At 45.9% G+C, this 22,362-nt stretch overlaps 2 protein-coding genes and 1 pseudogene across 2 annotated transcripts; all 3 read right to left on the bottom strand.

Moving 5' to 3' along the window:
* Positions 1-5,443: 5,443 nt before the first annotated feature.
* On the bottom strand, positions 5,444-7,092 carry LOC109741414 (uncharacterized). Its single transcript, XM_020300500.3, has one exon. It carries the CDS (start codon positions 7,056-7,058, stop codon positions 5,904-5,906), a length of 1,155 nt encoding a protein of 384 aa, XP_020156089.2. The 5' UTR covers positions 7,059-7,092; the 3' UTR covers positions 5,444-5,903.
* Positions 7,093-11,361: 4,269 nt separating this feature from the next.
* Positions 11,362-15,648, bottom strand: LOC109741413 (zinc finger CCCH domain-containing protein 59). Its single transcript, XM_073500304.1, has 10 exons — positions 15,474-15,648; positions 15,124-15,403; positions 14,797-14,918; positions 14,549-14,670; positions 14,232-14,349; positions 13,516-13,934; positions 13,102-13,402; positions 12,919-13,015; positions 12,263-12,408; positions 11,362-11,938 (listed from the first exon to the last, which is right to left on the bottom strand). The coding sequence occupies exons 1-10, from the start codon at positions 15,564-15,566 to the stop codon at positions 11,810-11,812; spliced, it is 1,827 nt and encodes a 608-aa protein (XP_073356405.1). The 5' UTR covers positions 15,567-15,648; the 3' UTR covers positions 11,362-11,809.
* A 1,247-nt stretch (positions 15,649-16,895) lies between these two features.
* The window catches only part of LOC109783068 (disease resistance protein RPM1-like), a 294,136-nt pseudogene continuing 288,669 nt past the window's right edge, over positions 16,896-22,362 (bottom strand).

Below are 22,362 nucleotides of genomic sequence, written 5' to 3'. Positions count from 1 at the left end.
AAGATTAAATCGTAATGACCGAGGTAATATTCTACACAATATTTATAAAAATATATAATTAATTTTGTTGTATGGTGTCGGATTCTGGGCTCCAGGTACCCAAGAAAGGTTCGAACTCTGGGGTGTGCCCGCAGATCCTCGCCAGACCCTGCCCAGCTACACACTATCTCACGGCGATGCTCCGACGTGCTCGAGCGAGGGAGAAGAAGAACAGCAGACGCAGCTGTTTACCCAGGTTCGGGCCACCTTGCAGTGTAAAACCGGACTCCTGCTTTGTGTGTGGATTGCCTCGCGAGGGAGGATGAGCATGAGAGTACAAGGGTGGCCTTAGGAGGATCCAGGAATCGATCCAGGGGCCGATCCTCTCTACGGTGAAACCCTACCTATACTTATACTGGCCTTGGTCTTCTTCCCCCGAAAACACACGGCAGGAAGGGTTGTCACAACGGCCAATTTGAAGGGGAACATGAGTATAGCTTATCCTAACTAAAGGTGGTCTTCGCCTGCCAAAGTTCCCTACCATGACGCGCCGGTGGGCTCGGCGATGACCTCCATCCTGGCGAGCCCGTCGTCCTGGTCTTCTTGCGCCAAAGAGGCAACCTTTGGGGATTGCCTCGGGAACCGGTGCGCTGCCATTGCTCCCTTAGCACAAAAGAGGCAAACCTCCTCATCCGCGCCTGCTGGCGCCCTTCTGGCTCCGCTCGTTACCACGCGCGTCACCCACGTGAAGGTACGGGGCTGCGTGACTCCTTCAGCTGCTCCTTGATCCATACGCCTCCCCTAGAGGCCTCGAGAGTCGGCCTCGGGTAGCCGCCTCGCGAGCCCCCTCGCGAGGCCACGGGCGATGCTCGGCGATGCGCGCCTCGCGAGGAGGGGTTCCTCTTGAGGGCTTATCCATGAAGCCTGACAATGGGTCACGCGATGGGTCACAGGTCGACGGGCCTGGGTACCCCCAGTCCCATGGGCCCGACATATGGTTCCATATGTTGCAGTGACAAAGAAATAATGTCTATGTTTGGTCGAGCTCAACTTTCTTCGTAATTGAGGATCGCAAATGGCATGGAAGCTCCTGACTGAATGCAGCCGAGTTTTTTTCATTGAAAGAAAAACAAAGATGGCATAGGAAAGCGGAAATGATAAATCCCGAACGTCCGGATTTTAAGCAGGGCAATCCGAACGTTTTTTATGGCAACTTTAGTTCACGGGAGGTGCCAAACATTGCAATTTTCTCAAAAAGAAGCAAACTGGGACAAAGTTGCCACGGTTTAACAATTAAAGTTGTCACCTCGTGTCAACTAAACTTGCCATGAAATAACATTCGGGATAACATGCATGCTTAAAGTCCGAACATGGGATTTATCGGGTCCTAGGAAAACAGTCTTAATTTTTTTATAAGTAAAAAAATCCTACTTTTTTTGCATGGTAAAAAAAAAATCCTACTTGGAATTGTCAAACTACACGAGAGCTAGATTCCGCGTCACGTGCTAGTTACGTCGTCAGCCCATCACTCCCAATCCCAAGTCCCAAACGTACGGAACCTTCGTTTATTTTACGATCGATCAGGTCAACGTGACAGCATGGTTGCTCGGGGTGACCGATCAAGGTTTACTGATCGCTCACGCCTCATCTGATTTTGATATGCATGGTACCGGACGCTTGCTAGCCTTTTCGAATAAATAAACTAGTCAAGTAAATTACTGTAAACAAAAAAGAACTAGTCAAGTCAATTGCGCCAGAGCAGCTTCGGGGATAATCCAATGATTTGCTCCCAGAAGTACCAGGAGCTAAGGCATCTCTAACGGGGGTCACCATTGCTCGGATCGAACGGTTTGGAGGTTTTTAATCATCCAACGGCAGGAGGTTGAACTAGTCAAGTTGAAGTTGTGTGGCGGCAGCGATGTCACTCATGTTTTCCATCCTCATGGTGTGTCTAGTACCATCACAGAGCGTGTGGAGATATGTCTTCATTGGATCTTGCGGAATTCAGTCAGTGTTGCTCTTCCGGGGATTGGTTTGGATCTAAACTTTGTTTGTCTTCTTTTGAGTGTTTACAAATTTGATCATTTTGATCTACGACTATCTTCACCGACGATGGTTGCTGCTCTAGTGCGCTGGTGCTACAGGGCCTTAGCATGATGACTTCATCACTCTTTACTGCAACAAGATTTGCCCGGTTCCAGTGAGGGAGGTCAATAATGGCGACGCGTCTTCGGCTTGTTCTAGTGCTTGTATTCGTCGCTAGATGATCAATGAACTTGGTTGTAATTTTTGTTACCTCTAATGTTCTTTATGGTGTCATGATTGATCATGAATAGATCAGACGTTTCTCCAAAAAAACAAAAACGTCTTGGCTCTTAGTCAATGTTGAGAACCATCACCAGTGCAATTTTTTTTGTTAAAAACAATCCTCTAAGATCCATGCAAGACTCCATATTTTTTGAACTTTGAGAATAAATACTACTCTCTCCGTCCCATATTAATTATCGTTGATTTAGTGCTACTACTATATCTTTGTATACTAGGTGAACAAATTATCACGACTCATAGAATACTTTCTGGATTTGTATGAAATAATTCCCACCCGGCTAACCACAATGCTATATACTAGATGAACAAATTATTACTGTAAAAAGATGATTTTTTTACAAAAACCTATAACAAAAGGTTATAAAATCAATTAAGGATTAATTAGTTTTCATTTCACCAAGTCCTATATGTACGTCACACTGTATTTACCGTGTACATCTAATGCTACGTATGTTTTCCCCTACTTTAGTTGAATTTCATTTATTCCTATTTCTTCATGTTTTTTGAAAAAGAAAAACTAGTAGGATATTGTCCACACACACAAAAAATCTAGTAGGCTGAGTCTTCGTCGCTATCATATCACCATCGACCAAAACCTTTTCTTTTCTTTAAGTTTGGTTATGCTGAATTGGTGTAGATATCCCTTAGGAATCATATGCATGGTGTAGATATCTTTTTTTTTAGAAAAGGAGGATGACCCCCGGCCTCTGCATCTGGGAGATGCATACGACCACTTTATTAATTATTCTCGAGGACCTTACAAAGTATTACAAACAATATACCTGAATCCACCATCTTGGCAACATATGCCGCTACTCTTATCCATATGATGAAGGGATGCTAGCTGGGCCACTACCCAAACCACTCACCTAAACCTAACATCAAAAGCCGGAAGCCCCAGCCGAGCCACATACCGGGTCTGGGGCACAATCTGGTCAGACGCACTCTTGTGTCGTCGCCGCCATCTTCCACAGGTCCGTCTTCAGATTATATTGAGTCTTCTACCTTGTGAAGGCCACTTCTGCCATCGACGTCACCATGACGCCAGACAGCTACCTCCTCCTGCGTGAGTCCATCTCCGCGCATCGGACGCGGAGCCTCCACAGCGCCATGCCGCCGAACTCCGCCGCCATCAATGAGTGAGATGAAGTACCGCTCCACCACGGCAAGTACAAGATGAGGAAGGGCGAGGTCGCCGTCGGAGACACGGCCGGAAGATAAGCACCGCAGTCACGAGACATGCTCGGAGCTGCGACGCGGTAGATCAGACGGGCCGCCACCAGGATCCAGACAATCTCGCCATGCACGCCCAACATCCCCATGCCCAAGTCGGCGCCTTCAAGAAGGTGACGACGCTGTGGCGCCGCCGCCGCTTAACCACCGGGGCTAGGGTTTTCACCCGGGCGCAGGGGAAGGGGGGAGGCAGGGGAGGTTTAGCCTCGGCGCCGCCACCAAGGAGGGAATGGCGTCCGGGACGCCATTGACGCCATGACCGCCACCGGCGGCCAAGGGTTCCCCCGGCCAAGCACCCTGCCGCCACCTCCGAACCAGCCACAACGTCAGCAGGCGCGTGCACGCCGGAGATCCAGGCCGGCCGGAGGTCATACATCACGAGCGCACCAGATCGCCTCCGATCTGACGAGGGGAGCCCGGGGCCTTCCCGCGCCATGACCAGTGCCCACCGGGACCTCGCTGCCCGCGCAGCCGAGGGGATCCGGCCTACCTCACCGACGAGCACTCCCTGCCGCCGGAGGAGCGCCGCCCGCACCAGCGAGGCCGCCGCCTCAGATCCGCCGCGAAGAACGCCACGCCGCCACCGGCCTGCGCGCTCCAGTGACGTGCCGCCCCGGCCAGCAGGTCGCGCCGCCCCGCACACTAGCGCGCGCCACCCGACGCGCCGGCCGCCGAGCTCCGCCGCCACGCCCGAAGAAGCAGCCCCCCGCGGCCCCTGTTCCAGGCGAGGAAACGAGATCCCGCCGCCGTCGGCACCGCGCGGGCTTTGCCCGGCGGCGCCCGCCGGCGGCGGCGGGAGGAGAGGAAGGAGGTGGGGGCTGGGTTCGGCGACGGCTAGGGTTGGGCGCCCGGGTCGCCCGCGGGGGGGCGACACGGGGCTACACTTTGATAACCATCTTGGTGTAGATATCTTGGTGTAGATATCTGTCCACTCTATCTAGCTAACAGGAAGACACCCGATGCACGTCACTCGATCTCGGAGGCTTGGCCGTCAAGTAGCGTCACCCATTCAGTTTGCATCTGTGCTAGTAGAAAAGAAGAAGTCCCCTACTATACTGTTACTAGTATGAGAAAATATGGGAGCACCATTCAATGGGTAGCTGAAAAAAAATCTGTGTCCATCAACTGATATAAGGCATTGGATGAAAACTTCAGGGCTGGATCACTTTCTTCTACCTCTGAAAATGATGTTTATGCCTAACCTACTATAGCCATTTGTTTTGTACAATCAAATTCATTTGCATGATAAACTTAAAGAGTGCCACGATATCATCTCGCCCGTGTTAACAAATATTCTTGACTAATGAAGCTATGATAAATGACTAGCTAGGGGTCAGTCGACTGAAAAGAAAATTAGAACAGTAAATTTGTTTTTAACCGTTCAATAGATGGCCTTCTTCAACCTTCCACCCTCTTTGTTCATCTGGTTCCCCAAACTGCCCCACGAACCAATGGCCAAACCGCCTGCCTCGGCCCTCCGCTACCGGTGGCGCTCCCATACCAGCCGCGCGGCCCGCCTTCCCCTCACTACCACCCATGATCGTGCTGGTGTCGCCCACGTCCATCCCTCTAAACTGGCGAGCTTGCACCCCCGGCCTTGAATCATCAAGATTTCAGCTACCGCCGGCTACAGTTTGTTCTTGGCCAAGGCCTTGTCTGCCTCCATGGGCCTCGCTACCGCTTGCCCCGGCGCCGCCTTAGGCGGCTTAGTTGTTGTGCCCCCATCGCTTGCTTGCTTCTCCGCCGAATCGACTGACCCGAATTCAAAATTCAGGCAGCTTTCTAGCAAAACTACTCCAATAAGGCCGGCATGAAAATAAACTTTGAACTAGATTACAAGTATTCGAAAGTGTGTCCGTTAGATAGAAACATGCATGCTCATTTACGAAAGGAGTGATTTTTTTTTTGAGGGGACGAAAGGAGTGAACTTGATATGTGCCTTTGTGAAAAAGTTCATCAATACATATGTTGCAAAATATTACCCCATCTCATGGAAAAAAAATGACACGGTATATTTTTGTAGTCCAAAACGAGCTACTCCTTTCATAGATACTAACTAAAAAGATGGAGTACAAATATTTTATCAACAGTACTAACTAATTATTATTTTCCTCGCATAACCAATGGTGAGGAATATTATTGTAACTAATCTGTGACCTAAAGCTAAGGATTATTAGCTAGCTAGCTGAATTAACTAACACTACGTGGAAACTAAATTGAGAAATGCAACAGAGAAGAAGCATTTCTTAACCCTGTTGAAATGGGGTGAAGAACAGAAACTGTGCCTCGCCCAAAAGGGGTCTATGTCCACCACGCGCCGTTCCAGCCTTTGCATGGTCATGGATGGATGAAATCTACATGCATCAGAAGGAAGTGAACCCTAGCTCCAGCTGGCAGCGCGAGGACGACTCTGCTGCCATGTGCGCCGCCGCCTGGTGGTCAAGCCGTTCATTTTTCACCACGGTGGCCACCACCTTCTGCTCCAGGTGGCGGTGGTCGAAGCTGGCGCCACTGCCGCCGTCGTCGTGTTCCATGACGGCGACTGATGATGATGCTGCTGCTATCTCTGGCTTCACGTCGAAAGCGTCGACGAACTGTGTCTCGATCTGATCGTCGAGCGCCACCGGAGATTCGGCCTTGACGCCATTTCCGTACTGCTGCTGCACGTTGCCGGCATTGCTCCAAGCGTGGCTGCTGGTCTCGTCGACGGCCGCCGGCCCGTCGTAGTAGAAGTAGTCGTACGGCTGGTGCTTCTGCGGTTGCAGCTGCAGCTGGTCCGCGGCGCCGACCAGATAATGATCGTGGTCGTGGTGGTTAGCCTGGCCATTGCTGATCTCGTGGCCGGCGTAGAGCGGGTCGAGAGCGGCGACACCGTCCTGGACATCGGCCGGGTTGGGCCCGGGGGCAAGCAGCAGCATCCCTGGGTCGTTGACGAGCGCGTCCTGGGCGATGGCGGCGGCGGCGGCCTGGTGGCGGCAGAGATCGAGGTGGCGTAGGAGCGCGGCGAGCTCGGCCTGTGCGAGGCCGAGCTGCCTCTCGTAGTCGAGGATGATGCGGCAGCAGCCCCCGACGGGGTCGTAGGCCCGGGCCTCGGCCTGGAAGATGAGCGCGCGCATGGCGTCGGTGTGCAGGTCGGGCGGGGTCTCCCGGAGCGTGGCCTGGATGTGGCCGACGCCGAAGAGGCGGTGCGCGTTGAGGAAGCGGCGCTGCTGGTCGGCGGGGAAGTAAGGGGCGAGCGGGCAGTCCGGGTTGCACTTGCGGCGCTGGTACTTGCAGGCCGCGCAGGCCTGGTTCTGCCCGGACCCGGCGGCGGCTCCGGCGACGCGGGAGGAGGAGGAGGAGGACTGGGCGACGGGGGAGGAGGGATTGGCGGAGGTGTTTGCGGTCGCGGCGGTGGTGGCAGCAGTTGTGATCTGGAGGTGGCACGCGGCTGGCGGTGGGCTGGAGGAGGAGGAGGAGCGGGTCATTGCGCGGCCGGCGAGGTCGGGGGCGTCGGCCCCGTCCGTCGTCGTAGGCATCGGCCGGAAGGAGAGGAGGGGAGGAGGAAGAGGAGGCTACCTCCTCAGTCGGCGCGATCGGTGCCTAATAAAAGGAGGCTTGTTGAACCAGACTTATCCATGCAAACGCCATGCAGACATTTTCCGTCCGAAGAAGAAGAAGAAAAGTTGGACACAGAAGAGAAGACTACACGTTCCCGTAGCAGGAAGCTTCCTATCGCTAAGCTACGTGCGGCTGCCGAGTGGAATTGGTCGTGTGCCTCCTGCGTCTGCGTGCCCGACAAACTCGTGGGCACGTGCCTCTAGCAGCATCTACAGTCAACGGGCCATTTCGATCCAGAAGTACTTGAATCCGTAATGCCGTTCGGGGGTTTGTTGAGTTGTTACAACAAATTTATACCGAGGGTTTGTTCAGTTTTTTGAATTGATCCACACGGTGAGTGCCGTTAGGGTGTCGCTCAGTTTTTTTATCCCGGGGATGGGTGTCCCTCAGATCAATCAACTCTCGGTTTTCCTTTTTTGGGGGAAAGCTATCGTGTCAACTTTTTTATTATTGTGTTTTAACACGGTACAATCGATAGATGGTTACATAAACTTACGCCTATGAGCCCACGCACATATCCTTACCCTATGAGTATCTTCAAAATACCGAGACAACACAATATTTTGAAATTGACAAAGTCACAAGTCACCACATACGTCTCGTAATCGACTCTCGCTGAACGAACATCGCTAGAAAGTCTGAAATAAATCCAGGATAATGTGAACATCAATATCAAGTCTAGGACTTAAACTCCGGTGAGCTGGTTACAGCACAAAAAAACTAACCATTTGAGCTATGCTCATCTCGCAACTTGTTTGTTATTCTTAAAGCCCACACTTTTGTAGCAGGTATTGTTATATAGCAAGTTCGTTTAAAATTATGTATGTATACAATATATTTTTAAACGGCAGGGTTGAGTTTAAATATCGTCAAAATGCATAAACAAATTCAAACGGTAATGTTTGGTACATAGTTTTCTAACTCAATTAAGACAATCTCGATTGTCGCATTTTTTGGAAGTTACAAATAATTTTTGTAACATGTTAATCTAATATATTTTTTCCTTTAATTTATTTTACAATATGTCTTTTAGTGAAGAGATGTATTTTTATCAAGGAACGTGTCTTTATGCGAACAGACATCTTTTCAGCAATGTCTTTTAATGAAGAAACATCGTTTCACCAATGTCTTTCAACGAAGAGACATCTTTTCACCAATGTATTTTCATGAAGAAACATCTTTTCACCAAAGGGCATGGGCATGTCTTTTCAATGAAGGATATGCCTGTTTATGGGTCCAATTGCCAAGATCTTGGCCTTGATTGATTCTTAATATAATTCTACAACTTCTTTTGAAACGACGTGGCTTAACATGATGTTGCATTTGGATTTAGGAGCCGATTTTAGAGAATAAAGAAGAATTATACTTATATCGTTAGTTAATAGTGATGTAATAAAAATAAGAGGATTATCCACCCAAATGCAATAATGAGCTTCTTACAAATAACAACAACAACGTCTTTCAATCCCAAACAAGTTGAGATAGGCTAGATTCCCTAAAAGAGTAGGGATTGGCTAGATTTGAAACTCACAAGATCTCGAACCTAGTTATGATAGTTATGATTCTAGCACGTGGATAGCTAACTTTCATGTTACCCTGTCCATGGCTAGTTCTTTGGTGATATTCGGGTCTTTCAAGTCTTTATTAAGGGACTCCTCACATGTCAAGTTTGGTCTACACAAACCTCTCTTGACATTATCAACACACTTTATCCTTCCGCTATGCATTGACGCTTCTGGAGGCCCACGTTGTATATACCCAAACCATCTTAGAGGATACTGGACATGCTTCTCTTCAATTGGTGCTACCCAACTCTATCTCATATATCAACATTTCAGACTTGATCTTTTCTTTGTGTGGTCACACATCCATCTCAGCATGCGCATATTTGCTACACCTAACAGTTGGACATGTCACATTTTAGTTAGTCAACATAATATCCTAGGTCGAATCGATGTCCTATAGAATATGTCTTTTAGCTTTTGTGAAATTCTCATGTCACATAGGAGTAGGACACACGAAGCTTCGCAACACTTCGTCATCCATCTGACTTTGATTACATGGCTCACATGTTCGTCAACATCACCATTCTTGTCCGCCTACCCATCAAGGATGATCTCTCCCTTCTCGTGCCTAATAGTATTGAAACTATACCTCGCATACTCAGTTTAAGTTCTAGTAAGCCTAAAATCTTTCGATTCTAATAACTGTCTCCACAACTCTAATTTCCTATATTACGAAATGACTTCCTAGCGATCGGCCGCTGCAGCGAGCGATCTAATCCAGTGCAACTAATCAGCCGACAAGTCTTTCCATCAAGGCCCACCGCATGAGACTTCCAGCGCACACACATGCAAAGGCTAGGTAAGGCAAGAGGGCCGGAGGCGGCCCCACCCAAATCAACACTAATCACCGCCCCCTCCTGATTTTCAGGGGGGCTCCAATTAATCGCCCCTAAGGCTAGCCATAGTGGGGGTAACATAACCGGTAACATGCATTTGGGACTAGCAAACATGTTTATGTGGCACACAATTAAAGAAGAGAGATAGGGCTAGAGTAACATAGGTAGATACCGTATCATGTTAAATGCTATGCTACTCTGTGTCATGCATGGCAATAAATATGATCATCTATGATACTACTTTATGATACTATGTACTATGAAGGTTGTATCATACACTAATATCATATGCATGATACTAGTATATGATACTCCCCACTATGACTAGCCTAACTAATCCACGTAGTTAAGCCACTTTCCAAATTGAAGCCTGTCGGAAAACGGGCGTTGGAACGCTCGCGCGCCAGATAGCCACGGCCCCTATATTAACCCTTGTCCTACTATCATTGACTAGCGCCACATCATCTGCACAGAGTATACACCATGGGGTATCTCCTTGTATATCCCGTGTGACCTCATCCATTACTAAAGCAAAAAAGATAAGGGCTCAAAGTTGACCCTTGGTGCATGGCTATTTTAATTGGAAAGTCATCAGTGCCACCATCACTTGTCTGAACACTTGTCACAATATTATGATACATGTCCTTGATGAGGTTAATGTACTTTGTTGGGACTGTGTATTTTTCCAAGTCCTACCACATGATATTACGCGATATCTTATCATAGGCCTTCTCCAAGTCAATGAACATCATATGCATGTCCTTCCTTTGATCCTTGTGTCTCTCCATAGGTTGTCGTACCAAGTAAATAGTTTCCATGGTCGACCTCCCACAAATGAAATCAAATTGATTTTTTGGTCATGCTTGTCATTTTTCTTAAGTGGTATTTAGTGACTTTTCACATAGCTTCATTGTATGGCTCATCAGATCAATTCCGCAGTAATTAGTACAATTTTAAACATTCCCCTTATTCTTGTAGATTGACACTAATATACTCCGCCTTCATTCTTCGAGAATCTTATTTGCCCGAAAAATGTGTTTGGAAAGCTTATTTGGACATACTACCGCTATGTCTCCAAGGCATTTCCACTCAATTGGGATACAATCAAGACCCGTTCTTCATTCATTCCTTTTAGAGCCTCCCTAACGTCATACTCATGGATTCGTTGCACAAAAAGTATCCTCGCCATCTATTATTGATCTTCTCGTCCTTCACCAAATGTCGATTTGCTCCAGCATTGATGCATTTAGCTTGGTTGACATCCCTCATCTTCCTCTCTCGGATCTTGGTAATCTTATAAATGTCACTTATGTCTTCCTTCGTATTTAAATGCTGATAGAGATCCTCATACGTCTGACCCCTTGTTTCACTCACAACTCGCTTTGCGGTCTTCTTTGCCACCTTGTATTTCTCTATGTTGACCCCGGTATAGGCGCTAACAAATCTTTTTTCTGCTTAATAGTTGTTTTGACATCATTGTTCCGTAACCAAGTGTCTTTAATTAGCTTCATTTTGACTTCCCCTGGTCACCCCAAACTTTTTTGAAGCCACCTTATGAACACAAGTCGTCATCTTCATCCACATTGTTTGTGTCATCCCCTTCCTCCCAAGATCCATCCTTAATAACTCTCTCCTTGAAAGCCTGAGCTGCCCCCTCCCCCTCCCTTGAGCTTCCACTACTTGTTCTAGCAACTTCATCGAGAAGCAAAAGTCCGCCACCACAAGGTTACGTTGAAGGATGGCACTCTCTTCAGGTATCCACCACAAGGTTATTTTGATCGGGATACAACTTCTCGTCCCAGATGAACATCTATTACAAATTTATCCCCCACAAAAAAAATCAATTACAAATTTATGACAAAAGCCAGATCATGATGGAGGGTGCGTCGTAGATGTACATCTATGACAACAGATTTCTTGGTTGTTGTTTTTTTTTTTGTTCTAGAGTTCAAACAAAGAAGGGAGAGGAAAGCGGTACAGACTCAAATGGCAGGTTAAAAAAAAGGCTGGATTCAACCATCAACTGCCCAGTTTCCTCATCAATGAAAATTTCTTGTGACTGTCCGATTCTCATTTCTTGTAGTTATACCTGACCAACCTACGTACTCGTAACGGTCAGCTACAAAACCACGAATCCGCAGCAGGTTTTGGTTCATGGCCCGGCTCACCTGTTGGGGACACGCTAGGACTTGTCTCAGTGGCTTAAGAAGTCATGAACATCAGGCATGCATCATCAACGCCCAAGAGATAGGTGGCTTGAGCATGTTGTCATTCAGCAGGATCAAACTCGCGGAACCCTTGCTTAAAATCATCCACCATCTTAACTTCTTCTTCCTTGGAAAGCTTACAGTTCCTCCAGTCTGCACGGTCTGCCATGCTTAACAATCCCGCCAATACCTGTCACAAGTACATGGAAAGACTCAGCTGCAGCTGTAGGATCGCACTCGTGTATTGGTCAAACATCAATTTCAGGCATCACCTTGTAGGCGAGTTGTGCCTTGAGATTAACCAAGTAAAGTTACTGAAGTACTCCCTCCTTCCCATAATGTAAGACGTTTTTTGACACTAGTGAACGTCTTACATTATGGGACGGAGGGAGTATGTCTTAAGATTGACAAAGTTAGGTTGCCGAGATATCAGGTATCACTCTTAATTTCTTGCCTGCTTGAGTAGGTTATCATCTGAAACTAAAAAATGGATCAATGATCATCTCTGACATACCTCACGTCCAAACTGGGCAGGGAACTTCTCACCACTGTCAATTATATGCAAGAGTAGTGTGCCATCTGGGAGCTCTACATAAAACAAGCCCGATTTGCCGTCATACTGCGACCTTAACAGTTCTCTACCTTGGTTAGCATCACCATCTGTCATAAGCCAAAACAAAAAGGAGCTTAGCAATAGAATACATGCACAAACTTTTTCTTAAAAAAAAGGATATACAGCTATAGTTTACTTGTGATCAGAGTTAAACCATTTAATCGATAGAACAAGCTGAAAAAGCTATTTGCATAGGACAATGATTTGCAATCCATTAATTTCAGTTATCTAATCCCCATATGACTCACAAAATAACATAGGAACATGACTTGACATGAGACCGAGATCAACCTATGTTTACAATTCGAAGGCTTTCTGAAAGTAGCAGTATCATATGTAGAAGTAATATTGGCATCACAATAAGAAAATGCCGCCCAATAGGATAATTGGTGGAAAGATCAATATGTTTCTGGAAGTTTCTTAAACTGGAAATAATGACGAGTAGGTAACCAGAACAATGCATGTATCCTGCGGCATGGATTGAAAGAATGTGCTTATGTTTATGTCTTTCCTTTACATTAAGTCAGGCCATAAACAAATTACATAATATGGCGCACCTGGATTCACAACAGAAAATTCAAATCCCAATCGTTGGGCTGCTAGGTGAAAGATCTTCTTAACATTAGTTGCCTTTGACAATGGTACGGGGACAGCCTTCACAAAGAAATTCGGTGGATTAATATCCACTGTAACAAAAAATGAAATGCATGGAACAAATCATACGACAGAGGTATCCTTACCTGAAGGTTTGCATGGCGAGACTGCTGTGAAACCCACTCAAAATATACAGCTGCTTTTCCTCGTTTCTCAAAATACTTACCCAGTGAATCCTTATATCTCCTGAGCTCTGCCTCAGGTTCCACAGGCATCGCTATTGTAGTAGGGAAGTGTTCAACTGGTATCACTAGAACATGATCCGGAACAAGTGGTCCCTTCGCAAGCGCGCAGTAGTAACCATCTCCGATACTAATAACAAGATGTGACTCGACATCTGGACTTGACAAACAGAACCAGCAGCTGCTCTCAACACGTCGTCGTTCACTATAGTTAACAAAATTATAGGATGAGTACCATAACTGATTACTGAATGCATGAGAGAGAGAGAGAGAGAGAGAGAGAGAGAGAGAGAGAGAGATTTGGACAACTCCTCTCACCTACGGGGTTTTGCATCCCTTGCAGCAGCCTCTTCAGTAAGGCTGTGAGCAAATCTGCATTCAGGGCCCCTCTCACATTTTCCCTTGTTTAGAAAATCAAAACAGACATTTCTCTGACAGTGTTCCCTGGCTTCTTCATCATGCCTGAAGTTGCATTTACTCCCTCGAGGACAGGACCCTGAGGATGTATATTTGAAACACAATAGACTTCCATCAGTTTGCCCTTGTCGTTGCCGCTTGACATCATAACGCCAATATTGCAAATCAGTGCTTTCAGCAGGACGCTTTGGAGTGTCTTCAACATGAACAGATTTTGCTGGAGCAGCATATGGTGATAAAGTAGCATTTGGAGGTCTCGCATGAATATCAGCACTGGACATGGTGGATGCTGGAGTAGGAGAAATCGCATGAATAAATTTCTGAAAAGTATATGCAATAAGGAGTAGCCAATTAATGACTTGATAGTTAAACAGATTATCAGCGCAGCAGCACATTTACACTGGAAAAATATATTATAACAGAAGATTTACATAACAGAAATTAACAGCAGCACGAGATATATGTGAACAAAAGAATGGATCTTTTTTTTGAAACTGAATGGCAGGAGGAAAAGTCTTAAACCGTGAAAGCAATAAAGAGCAGAATGTAGTGGCATAACAGAAGTATACACAGAAAAGTATTTTAGGACAAGTTGATTTTGTTAAGTGTAAGTATACCTGCTTCTCTTTGTTTCCCACATTAGCAAGTCCAATAAAACGGGTAACATGGGGAGAGGAATCATTCACATAAGGTTCCCTTGCATAAAATATACCTTTAGTACCTGCAATGTGATATCTGCAAGAAACAAATCATGACACGTATTTTGCGAATTTGGCACACTTCTGTTTTCTGGTTCACAATAAAAAAAATTGGAAAAGCTAGGATGGTATCATAAAATCTCAGTGTATGCTAACGTTTACAAAAATTCAAATTAGTGCTTCAAGGAGAAGCTAGTCTCAACAATTAAGCTACTATATGAGTCTAGAAACCAAACCTTGGCTTAATCTCGGCAACCAATTCGGCAACAACAGGATCATACCCCTGAGGATCCAAGACCTGAGGAGGCACCTTAGAAGTATCAGCGCCATCCACCACTCCAGCTGGCCATTCGTTAGTACATCTCATAATCGTCAAGGGAACCAATTATGCATGATTGATGCTTTCAAAATTGTCAATAAAAAATTCTTGGTATTAACACTCATAGATATTTAAAAGAATGTTAAAATGGAACAAAGGATATGTCAAGAACAAATCAACAATTCCTGGCTCTTCGGCAAGAGCCCGCAGGGCATCAACATCATCCTGGCTATAGCAGCCAGGCCCTCCTAACCCTTTCCTTCCTGACAAGTAAGCTACCGATAAACCTACAAACAGAAGGGGAAATCAATCAATGGCAATTAAAATAAGCTTGCCGTACAAATGATCTCATATGCTCATTGTCAGGTAAATCAGCTCACACTGTCACATGAAATGGTTTATCAGCTACAAAAGTGTAGCAAATGAACAGGACTCTTGGTAAAGTAATCTATTGACAGATCGGTTAAACAAACAAATGAGGGAGGGAGAGACCGTGGAGGTTGAAGAGGGCGCTGCCCCTGAGCCAGAATAGGTTGGGGCATATCTCGATGCCACCGGGGTTGAATCCTCGGGCGTCAGCAGCGGCCTTCGAGAGGAGGCGAGGCGCAGTGGGGCCGTAGTCGCCGGTGAAGTAGGTCGGGATGGGCACGGCGGCCCGTCCCTCCAGATAGTCCGCGACGTCCCCCGGCGGGCTGTCCCCCTCGGCGGCCTCGGGCGGGAAGAACTGCCCCACACAGAGCAGCGCGTGGAACGGCCCTGTCGACTGGTTCACCTGGGGCGCACGGATACACGAATGAGAAGACGAAACCAGCTAGAATGCGAGGTTGGGGAGCGGAGGATACCGATTTGACGCGCTTGAAGAGCTGCTGCAGGCGGCCGTGGGCGTCGCCGGCGAGGAGGATCCGCGGCGGCGCCGGTGACGGGGCGGCGGCCATGAGGGGTTTGAGCAGGTTTTTCCTTGCGGCGAAGGGGGGAGGAAGAGATTTCTCGATCTGTGGCCACTTCGGGCTAGGCCCGTTACGGTTCAGCTCATCTCCCGTGTGGTGGCCTGGCGCGGTTCTGCACTCTAACCTGGCCCAGCATAGTCAAAAAAACAAAAAAGGCCCAGCATAGGCTCCATTTGTGATTTGACTTCTGAAAATTCACCATTTCGACTTGGTAATTTCCTTTTCCTTCAAAACCAAGGCAAAACATTTACCAAGATGTCCTTTGGGTGTCTCTTTTAGAAAAACATTTACCTGTTGTATTACTCCCTTCCTCTGGGTTTATTAGAGCCCTATTATTTTGGATCAAACTTTGACCTTAGATTTAACTAGCAAAATATAAGTTACATACCACAAAAACAATACTATTGAAAACTTTATTTCAAATACAAATGCAACAATACAATTTTTGTGAGATACAACTTATATTTTGTTAGTCAAATCTACGGTCAAGCTTAGATACAAAATATGAAAGGTGCCAATAAATCCGGACGGAGAAAGTAATTAGGTTGGTTGCCTAATAAATTAACAGATGAAAATCGATACAACATGTGCAAGTCAAATCCACTTTTTAGAGACAACAAGGCAAACACAAGAAATGAACATGACAATCGGCACACAAATCAATGGTAACTCGCTCCGCCACTCACACCATTGCTCGAGAGAAGAAGCCAAGATTGTTGTGGGAGGAGACGGAGTAGATCCGGAGCTCTCTCACGGAGGCAAGAAAGCTTTTGAAGAGAATGTGATTGCCAACTTCCTCACTGTCAGCAGCACTTGGATAGACAATGACGGATCTAACGCCCTTGAAGATGACAGTGACCACACGAGAGGTGAAGAGAAAGTAGTCGGAAGGAAGAAGTTGGGAGGGGCTCGTCGGCACCAAGCCACTAACTGCCATGGCTAAGGTGCATGGTTGAGATGCAACATATAACTATTTATGAGAAAATTAACTGCCAACTTGTAAACTTCAGTATTCACAACTGATTACATGTAGTCATCTATTGTCTTCGATATGTGTGATGCAATTCTTTGGAGAATAGAATGTCACCTTCATGATGAGAAAAGACGAATGAATCACAATATGTATATACTCCAATATAGTCATCAAAGTATACAAAACATACAATTTGTTACAACTATTTTTGCCAAAAAAAAACATACAATTTGTTACAACCATTTTCAGATAAAGGTAGGCCAGATGCAATACCTACCCTATTTAGCACATATTTCTTGTCCAGCCTGGAAAAACGAGGTAAGAACCCATTAGTGGAATGTACTTTATTCATTTCCTGAAAATCCAACATAAACCTTCTTGATGTGTCCAATCTTGCTTTGGTGTACCTCCCATTCTTGTTCTGACTGAATCTTCTAAAGAAAATCATCAACTGTGATCTCGAGGTGCAACGCTTCGAGCTTGTGGAGGAACTCGACACCTTGAGGCAGCTCCTTCGGTGTTGGACAACCTGTTACCGTAAGACGGACCAGGTTCGCCATAGAGCCCTCTTCTATCTCAATCCGCTTGAGTTGCGATGCACCATGTACCACATGCGATTGAAGTTTGGGAAATGACCCTGCAGAGAACGACATCTCCTCACCTTGAAACGCCTGCAGAATACAGAGCGACAACAAACAACCCAAATGGAGGTAGCGAAATAGATCTTGATTTATCATTGAGAACCATAGATGGAGATGAGTGATGTTCCCGAGGCATCTGACTGAAGTGAAGAGGTTACGTGTTGTGGCCTGCCCCAGCAGACCCCCAACCTCGAGCTTCGGAATTGTTTGGGGCAGCTGAACAGACGAAAGTTGTAGCGCTTCATCACCTTCCGAGGACACCAAAAGATGTTGAAGTTTAGACAGCTTGGAGATAGCGCTGCACAAGCTTGCAGACTGGCCTGCTCTTATATCTGTAATGCCAAGCGTCCTTAACTCAGACAAGCATGCAATGCTCTGCAACATCTCATCATTTGCTTCAAAATTTTGAAGAGTTTGCAGACTAGTGGAATGCCATTTGCCTCGAGGAGCAGCTACACCATTGGATAACACGACATTGTTGTCAGTATCATCAAGGATTCCAGATGCAAAAAGATGCCTCAACTTCCGGAGCCTTGTTATTTCTTCAGGCGGTATTGTAATTTTTGTGCAGTAAGCATCCGGTATTTTGTAGGATCGAAAGTATGTCTAGAGGGGGTGATTAGACTACTTGACCAAATAAAAATCTATATTTTTCCCAGTTTTAGTTGTGGGCAGATTTTAGCAATTAGCACAAGTCAAGCAATCAATCTACACATGCAATTCTAAGAGTATAGCAGCGAAAAGTAAAACATTGGATATGAAGGTAAAGGGAAGGGTTTGGAGAAGGCAAACGCAATGGCGACACGGAGATTTTTGGCGTGGTTCCGATAGGTGGTGCTATCGTACATCCACATTGATGGAGACTTCAACCCACGAAGGGTAACGGATGCGCGAGTCCACGGAGGGCTCCACCCACGAAAGGTCCACGAAGAAGCAACCTTGTCTATCCCACCATGGCCATCGCCCATGAAAGACTTGCCTCACTCGGGTAGATCTTCATGAAGTAGGAGATCTCCTTGCCCTTAAAAACTTCTTGGTTCAACTCCACATCATGACGGAGGCTCCCAAGCGACACCTAACCAATCTAGGAGACACCACTTTCCAAAAGGTAATAGATGGTGTGTTGACGATGAACTCATTGCTCTTGTGCTTCAAATGGTAGTCTCCCCAACACTCAACTCTCTCTCTCTCTCTCTCAGATTTTGCTATGGTGGAAGAGTGATTTGAGTGGAAAGCAACTTGGGGAAGGCTAGAAATCAAGATTCAAATGGTAGGAATGGAATCTCTTGATCTCAACACATGAGTAGGTGGTTCTCTCTCAGAAAATGAATGGTGTAAGTGTAGGCACGTTCTGATGGCTCTCTCACAAATGGAGAAGGGGGTGGAGGGGTATATATAGCCTCCGCACAAAATCCAATCGTTACACACATTTGACTCATCTCGGTGGGACCGAATGGTTAAACTCGGTGACACCGATCAGTTCAAAAATGTGAACGTTAGGAATCTCGGTGGGACCGACTGGAAGAACTCGGTGGGACCGATGTGCTAGGGCTTAGGGCAAACATCATCTCGGTGACGCCGATTGCATCAACTCGGTGAGATCAAAGTGAAGCAATACGCACACAGAGAATCTGTCAAGCAAACTCGGTGAGACCGAAATAATTGCAACTAATAAGAGAGAGTTGGAAAGGCCATCTCAGTGAGACCGAGATCCGTATCGGTGAGACCGAACTGTTAGGGTTTCTGGCAGTGGATATGTCAAGTAAACTCGGTGGCTCCGGGTAGAAAGAATCGGTGGGGCCGAGTTGGAGTTTTGGGTTTGGACATATTTGGATGGAGAAAGTGGTTAAGGGTTTTGGAGCAATATCACTAAGCATTTGAGCAAGTAAGCCATTAAGTAACACCTCATCCCCTTTTAATAGTATTGGCTTTCCTATGGACTCAATGTGATCTTGGATCACTAAAATAAAGATGAAGAGTCTTGAGCTTTGGCCAATCTTTGTCCTTAGCATTTTGAGGGGTCCGCATCTCTAGTCCATGCCATGCCAATCATTGAACATCCTGAAATATTTATCTTGAAAGGATATTAGTTCAATGAGCTATATGTTGTTATGAATTATCAAAACCACCCGGGGATTAGTTGCACTTTCAATCTCCCCGTTTTTTGGTAATTTATGACAACATATAGATCAAAGCTTCGACAATTTGTAAAATGAATGAAGTACATCGTCGCTTTGAGAAGTATGTAATAAGCAAGAGCTCCCCCTAAATTTGTGCATTATTTAAAATTTGCGTTTGAATGCAAATGCACAATCGATTAGGATCATGGGTCACTCTTCCATGTCACATACATCTTGGTGGAACGCACAAAATGATAAGAGTGAAATAACATTCACGCATCACCAAATACATAAGTGAATGATCATACACCAAAAATCATAGAGATAAGCATAAACCACACATTAAGCATAGTATGATCAATCACACAACCAAACAAAGTATCTCACGAGCATAAAGCAATAAGTAGCACAAATCAAACAGACAAAGTAGCAACGGGAAATAAAAACCAACGAGCAAAAGAACGAGACACACTCTCTCTCTCAAAGCCTATGATCTATACATTTTCCCCTTTGGCAACAAGTTACCAAAAAGCTTGAAAAGGTATAGTGCTATACGACACTCTAGGCACGATCTCTAGGAGCTCCTGAAGGGGTCTTCTGGCTTGTTGCTCGGTGTGTGTAGATGGCATTGAGAGAACTCCTTCTGCAAATGCCTCGGCTAATGTCTGCTGAACTGGTGGTGTTGATACTAGGGGTGGCACTGTAGCAGTGGTGGCAGGTGCAGAGTGAGTAGTCCTAGTGTCTGCTACTTGGCACAGCTGAAGATCTTTGTGCCCTTGGCACATTCTGGAATCTGACAATGGTTGGTATGTCATCTCCATCCTCGGCATCATCTCTCAGCTTCTACACAATAGACTATCTCAACGACCTTGATGTCAAGATTGTACATTTTGTCTTCCACAATTCGCTCTAAACTCTCCTGGTTCTTGGCTAAGTTGGCCAGACTTCGCTCAATCTTCGGTGTTGCTTCCAGCAGATATGTCTTCTGGTCTTGCTTGGATTTGAGATTGGCTTTTGGGGCATTTGGTGCATTAGCTTCCTTTGCTGCCCTTGCTGTTGCTACTGCCTGAGCCTCAACTGAAGTAGGATGGGAAGCATCCATCACCACTTAATTATCCTCAAATTCTGGCTGAAGAGGAAGGTGCTCTCGATCAAGTAGATATGTATCTGTACCAACCTTGGAGTTGATAAGCATCTGAATATGAGGTGCATATCCACAAGACCTTTTCTGGTCAGTAGTAGTCCTCTTGACTGTCTCAACAATCAGGCTCACGACTTTGAACTTTTGCGGTGGTGAATCAAACAAGTGTAGCAAGTTGATGGAGTGGCCACGAATCATCCTCTCATCTCAAGGTTTGGGCTCAAAATGTAGTTTGTGGTGGCCAAACCAGCTAGAAAATGATATATTGATCCAAGCATTAGGTTACCTTGTCCCTTGTCTTACCAACAAGAGGGTTTGTGACCCCATGAACTAGTGCAAGATATGGAAGTTGATTGCACAAGTCCTTGCTAAAATGAATATGAGTGAGGTATGTTGGTGGAGTCACCCTCAAGAACACTCTAGTTATTCTTCTTTGGAATCCACACCAACTTGATGGGAATCCTTGGAGTTGTGGTTGAACTTGATGACGTAGAGCTTGACGTAGTCTTGGGAACCCACTTGACCATGGCCTTAGGAGCTTCTTCAAATGAGTCAATCTCTTCTTGAAGCTTGTCCTTGCCTTTTGACTTGTGGTCTTGTGGTGGAAGATCATCTTGAGCTTGTGTTCCCTTGAAAGAAGTGGGGTCATACTTCTCTTGTTGAGGAACAAACTTCGTCTTGGGGTATTGATCTTCTTCCCACTCAACTGAAGGAAATATGCCCTAGAGGCAACACTAAAGTTGTTATTTTATATTTCCTTATTCATGATAAAGGTTTATTATTCATGCTAGAATTGTATTGATCGAAAACCTTAATACATGTGTGAATACATAAACAAACATAGTGTCCCTAGTAAGCCTCTACTAGACTAGCTCGTTGATCAAAGATGGTTAAGGTTTCCTAACCATGGACGTGAGTTGTCATTTGATAACGGGATCACATCATTAGGAGAATGATGTGATGGACAAGACCCATCCGTTAGCTTAGCATAACGATCGTTTAGTTTTACTGTTATTGCTTTCTTCATGTCAAATACATATTCCTTCGACTATGAGACTATCCAACTCGCGGATACCGGAGGAATGCCTTGTGTGCTATCAAACGTCACAACATAACTGGGTGATTATAAAGATGCTCTACAGGTATCTTCGAAGGTGTCTGTTGAGTTGGCATAGATCAAGATTAGGATTTGTCGCTCCGAGTATCGGAGAGGTATCTCTGGGCCCTCTCGATATTACACATCATAAGCTTGCAAGCAAACGACTAAGGAGTTAGTCACGAGATGATGTATTACGGAACGAGTAAAGAGACTTGCCGGTAACGAGATTGAAATAGGTATGAAGATACCGACGATCGAATCTCGGGCAAGTAAGATACCGATGGACAAAGGGAATTACGTATGTTGTCATAACGGTTCGACCGATAAATATCTTCGTAGAATATGTAGGAGCCAATATGAGCATCTAGGTTCCGCTATTGGTTATTGACCGGAGAGGTGTCTCAGTCATGTCTACATAGTTCTCGAACCCGTAGGGTTTGCACGCTTAACGTTCGATGATGATATAGTATTATATGAGTTATGTGATTTGGTGACCGAATATTGTTCGGAGTCCCAGATGAGATCACGGACATGATGAGGAGTCTTGAAATGGTCAAGAGGTAAAGATTGATATATAGGACGATGGTATTCGAACACCGGAAGTGTTCCGGAGGGTACCATGTACATATTGGGTCACCGGAAGGGGTTCCGGGCACCCCCGGCAAAAGATATGGGCCTTATGGGACAAGAGGGGAAACGCACCAACCACAAGGGGCTAGTGCGCCCCCCATATGGGCCGCCCAAGATGGAGAAGGAAAGGGGAAGGAGAAAAGGAAAGAAAGGGGATGTGATTCCCCCTTCCCCCTCTTT

The sequence above is a fragment of the Aegilops tauschii genome, chromosome 5 (assembly GCF_002575655.3).
Source record: "Aegilops tauschii subsp. strangulata cultivar AL8/78 chromosome 5, Aet v6.0, whole genome shotgun sequence".
Classification (NCBI taxonomy): Eukaryota; Viridiplantae; Streptophyta; class Magnoliopsida; order Poales; family Poaceae; genus Aegilops; species Aegilops tauschii.
This window is presented reverse-complemented; position numbering and strand designations above follow the sequence as displayed.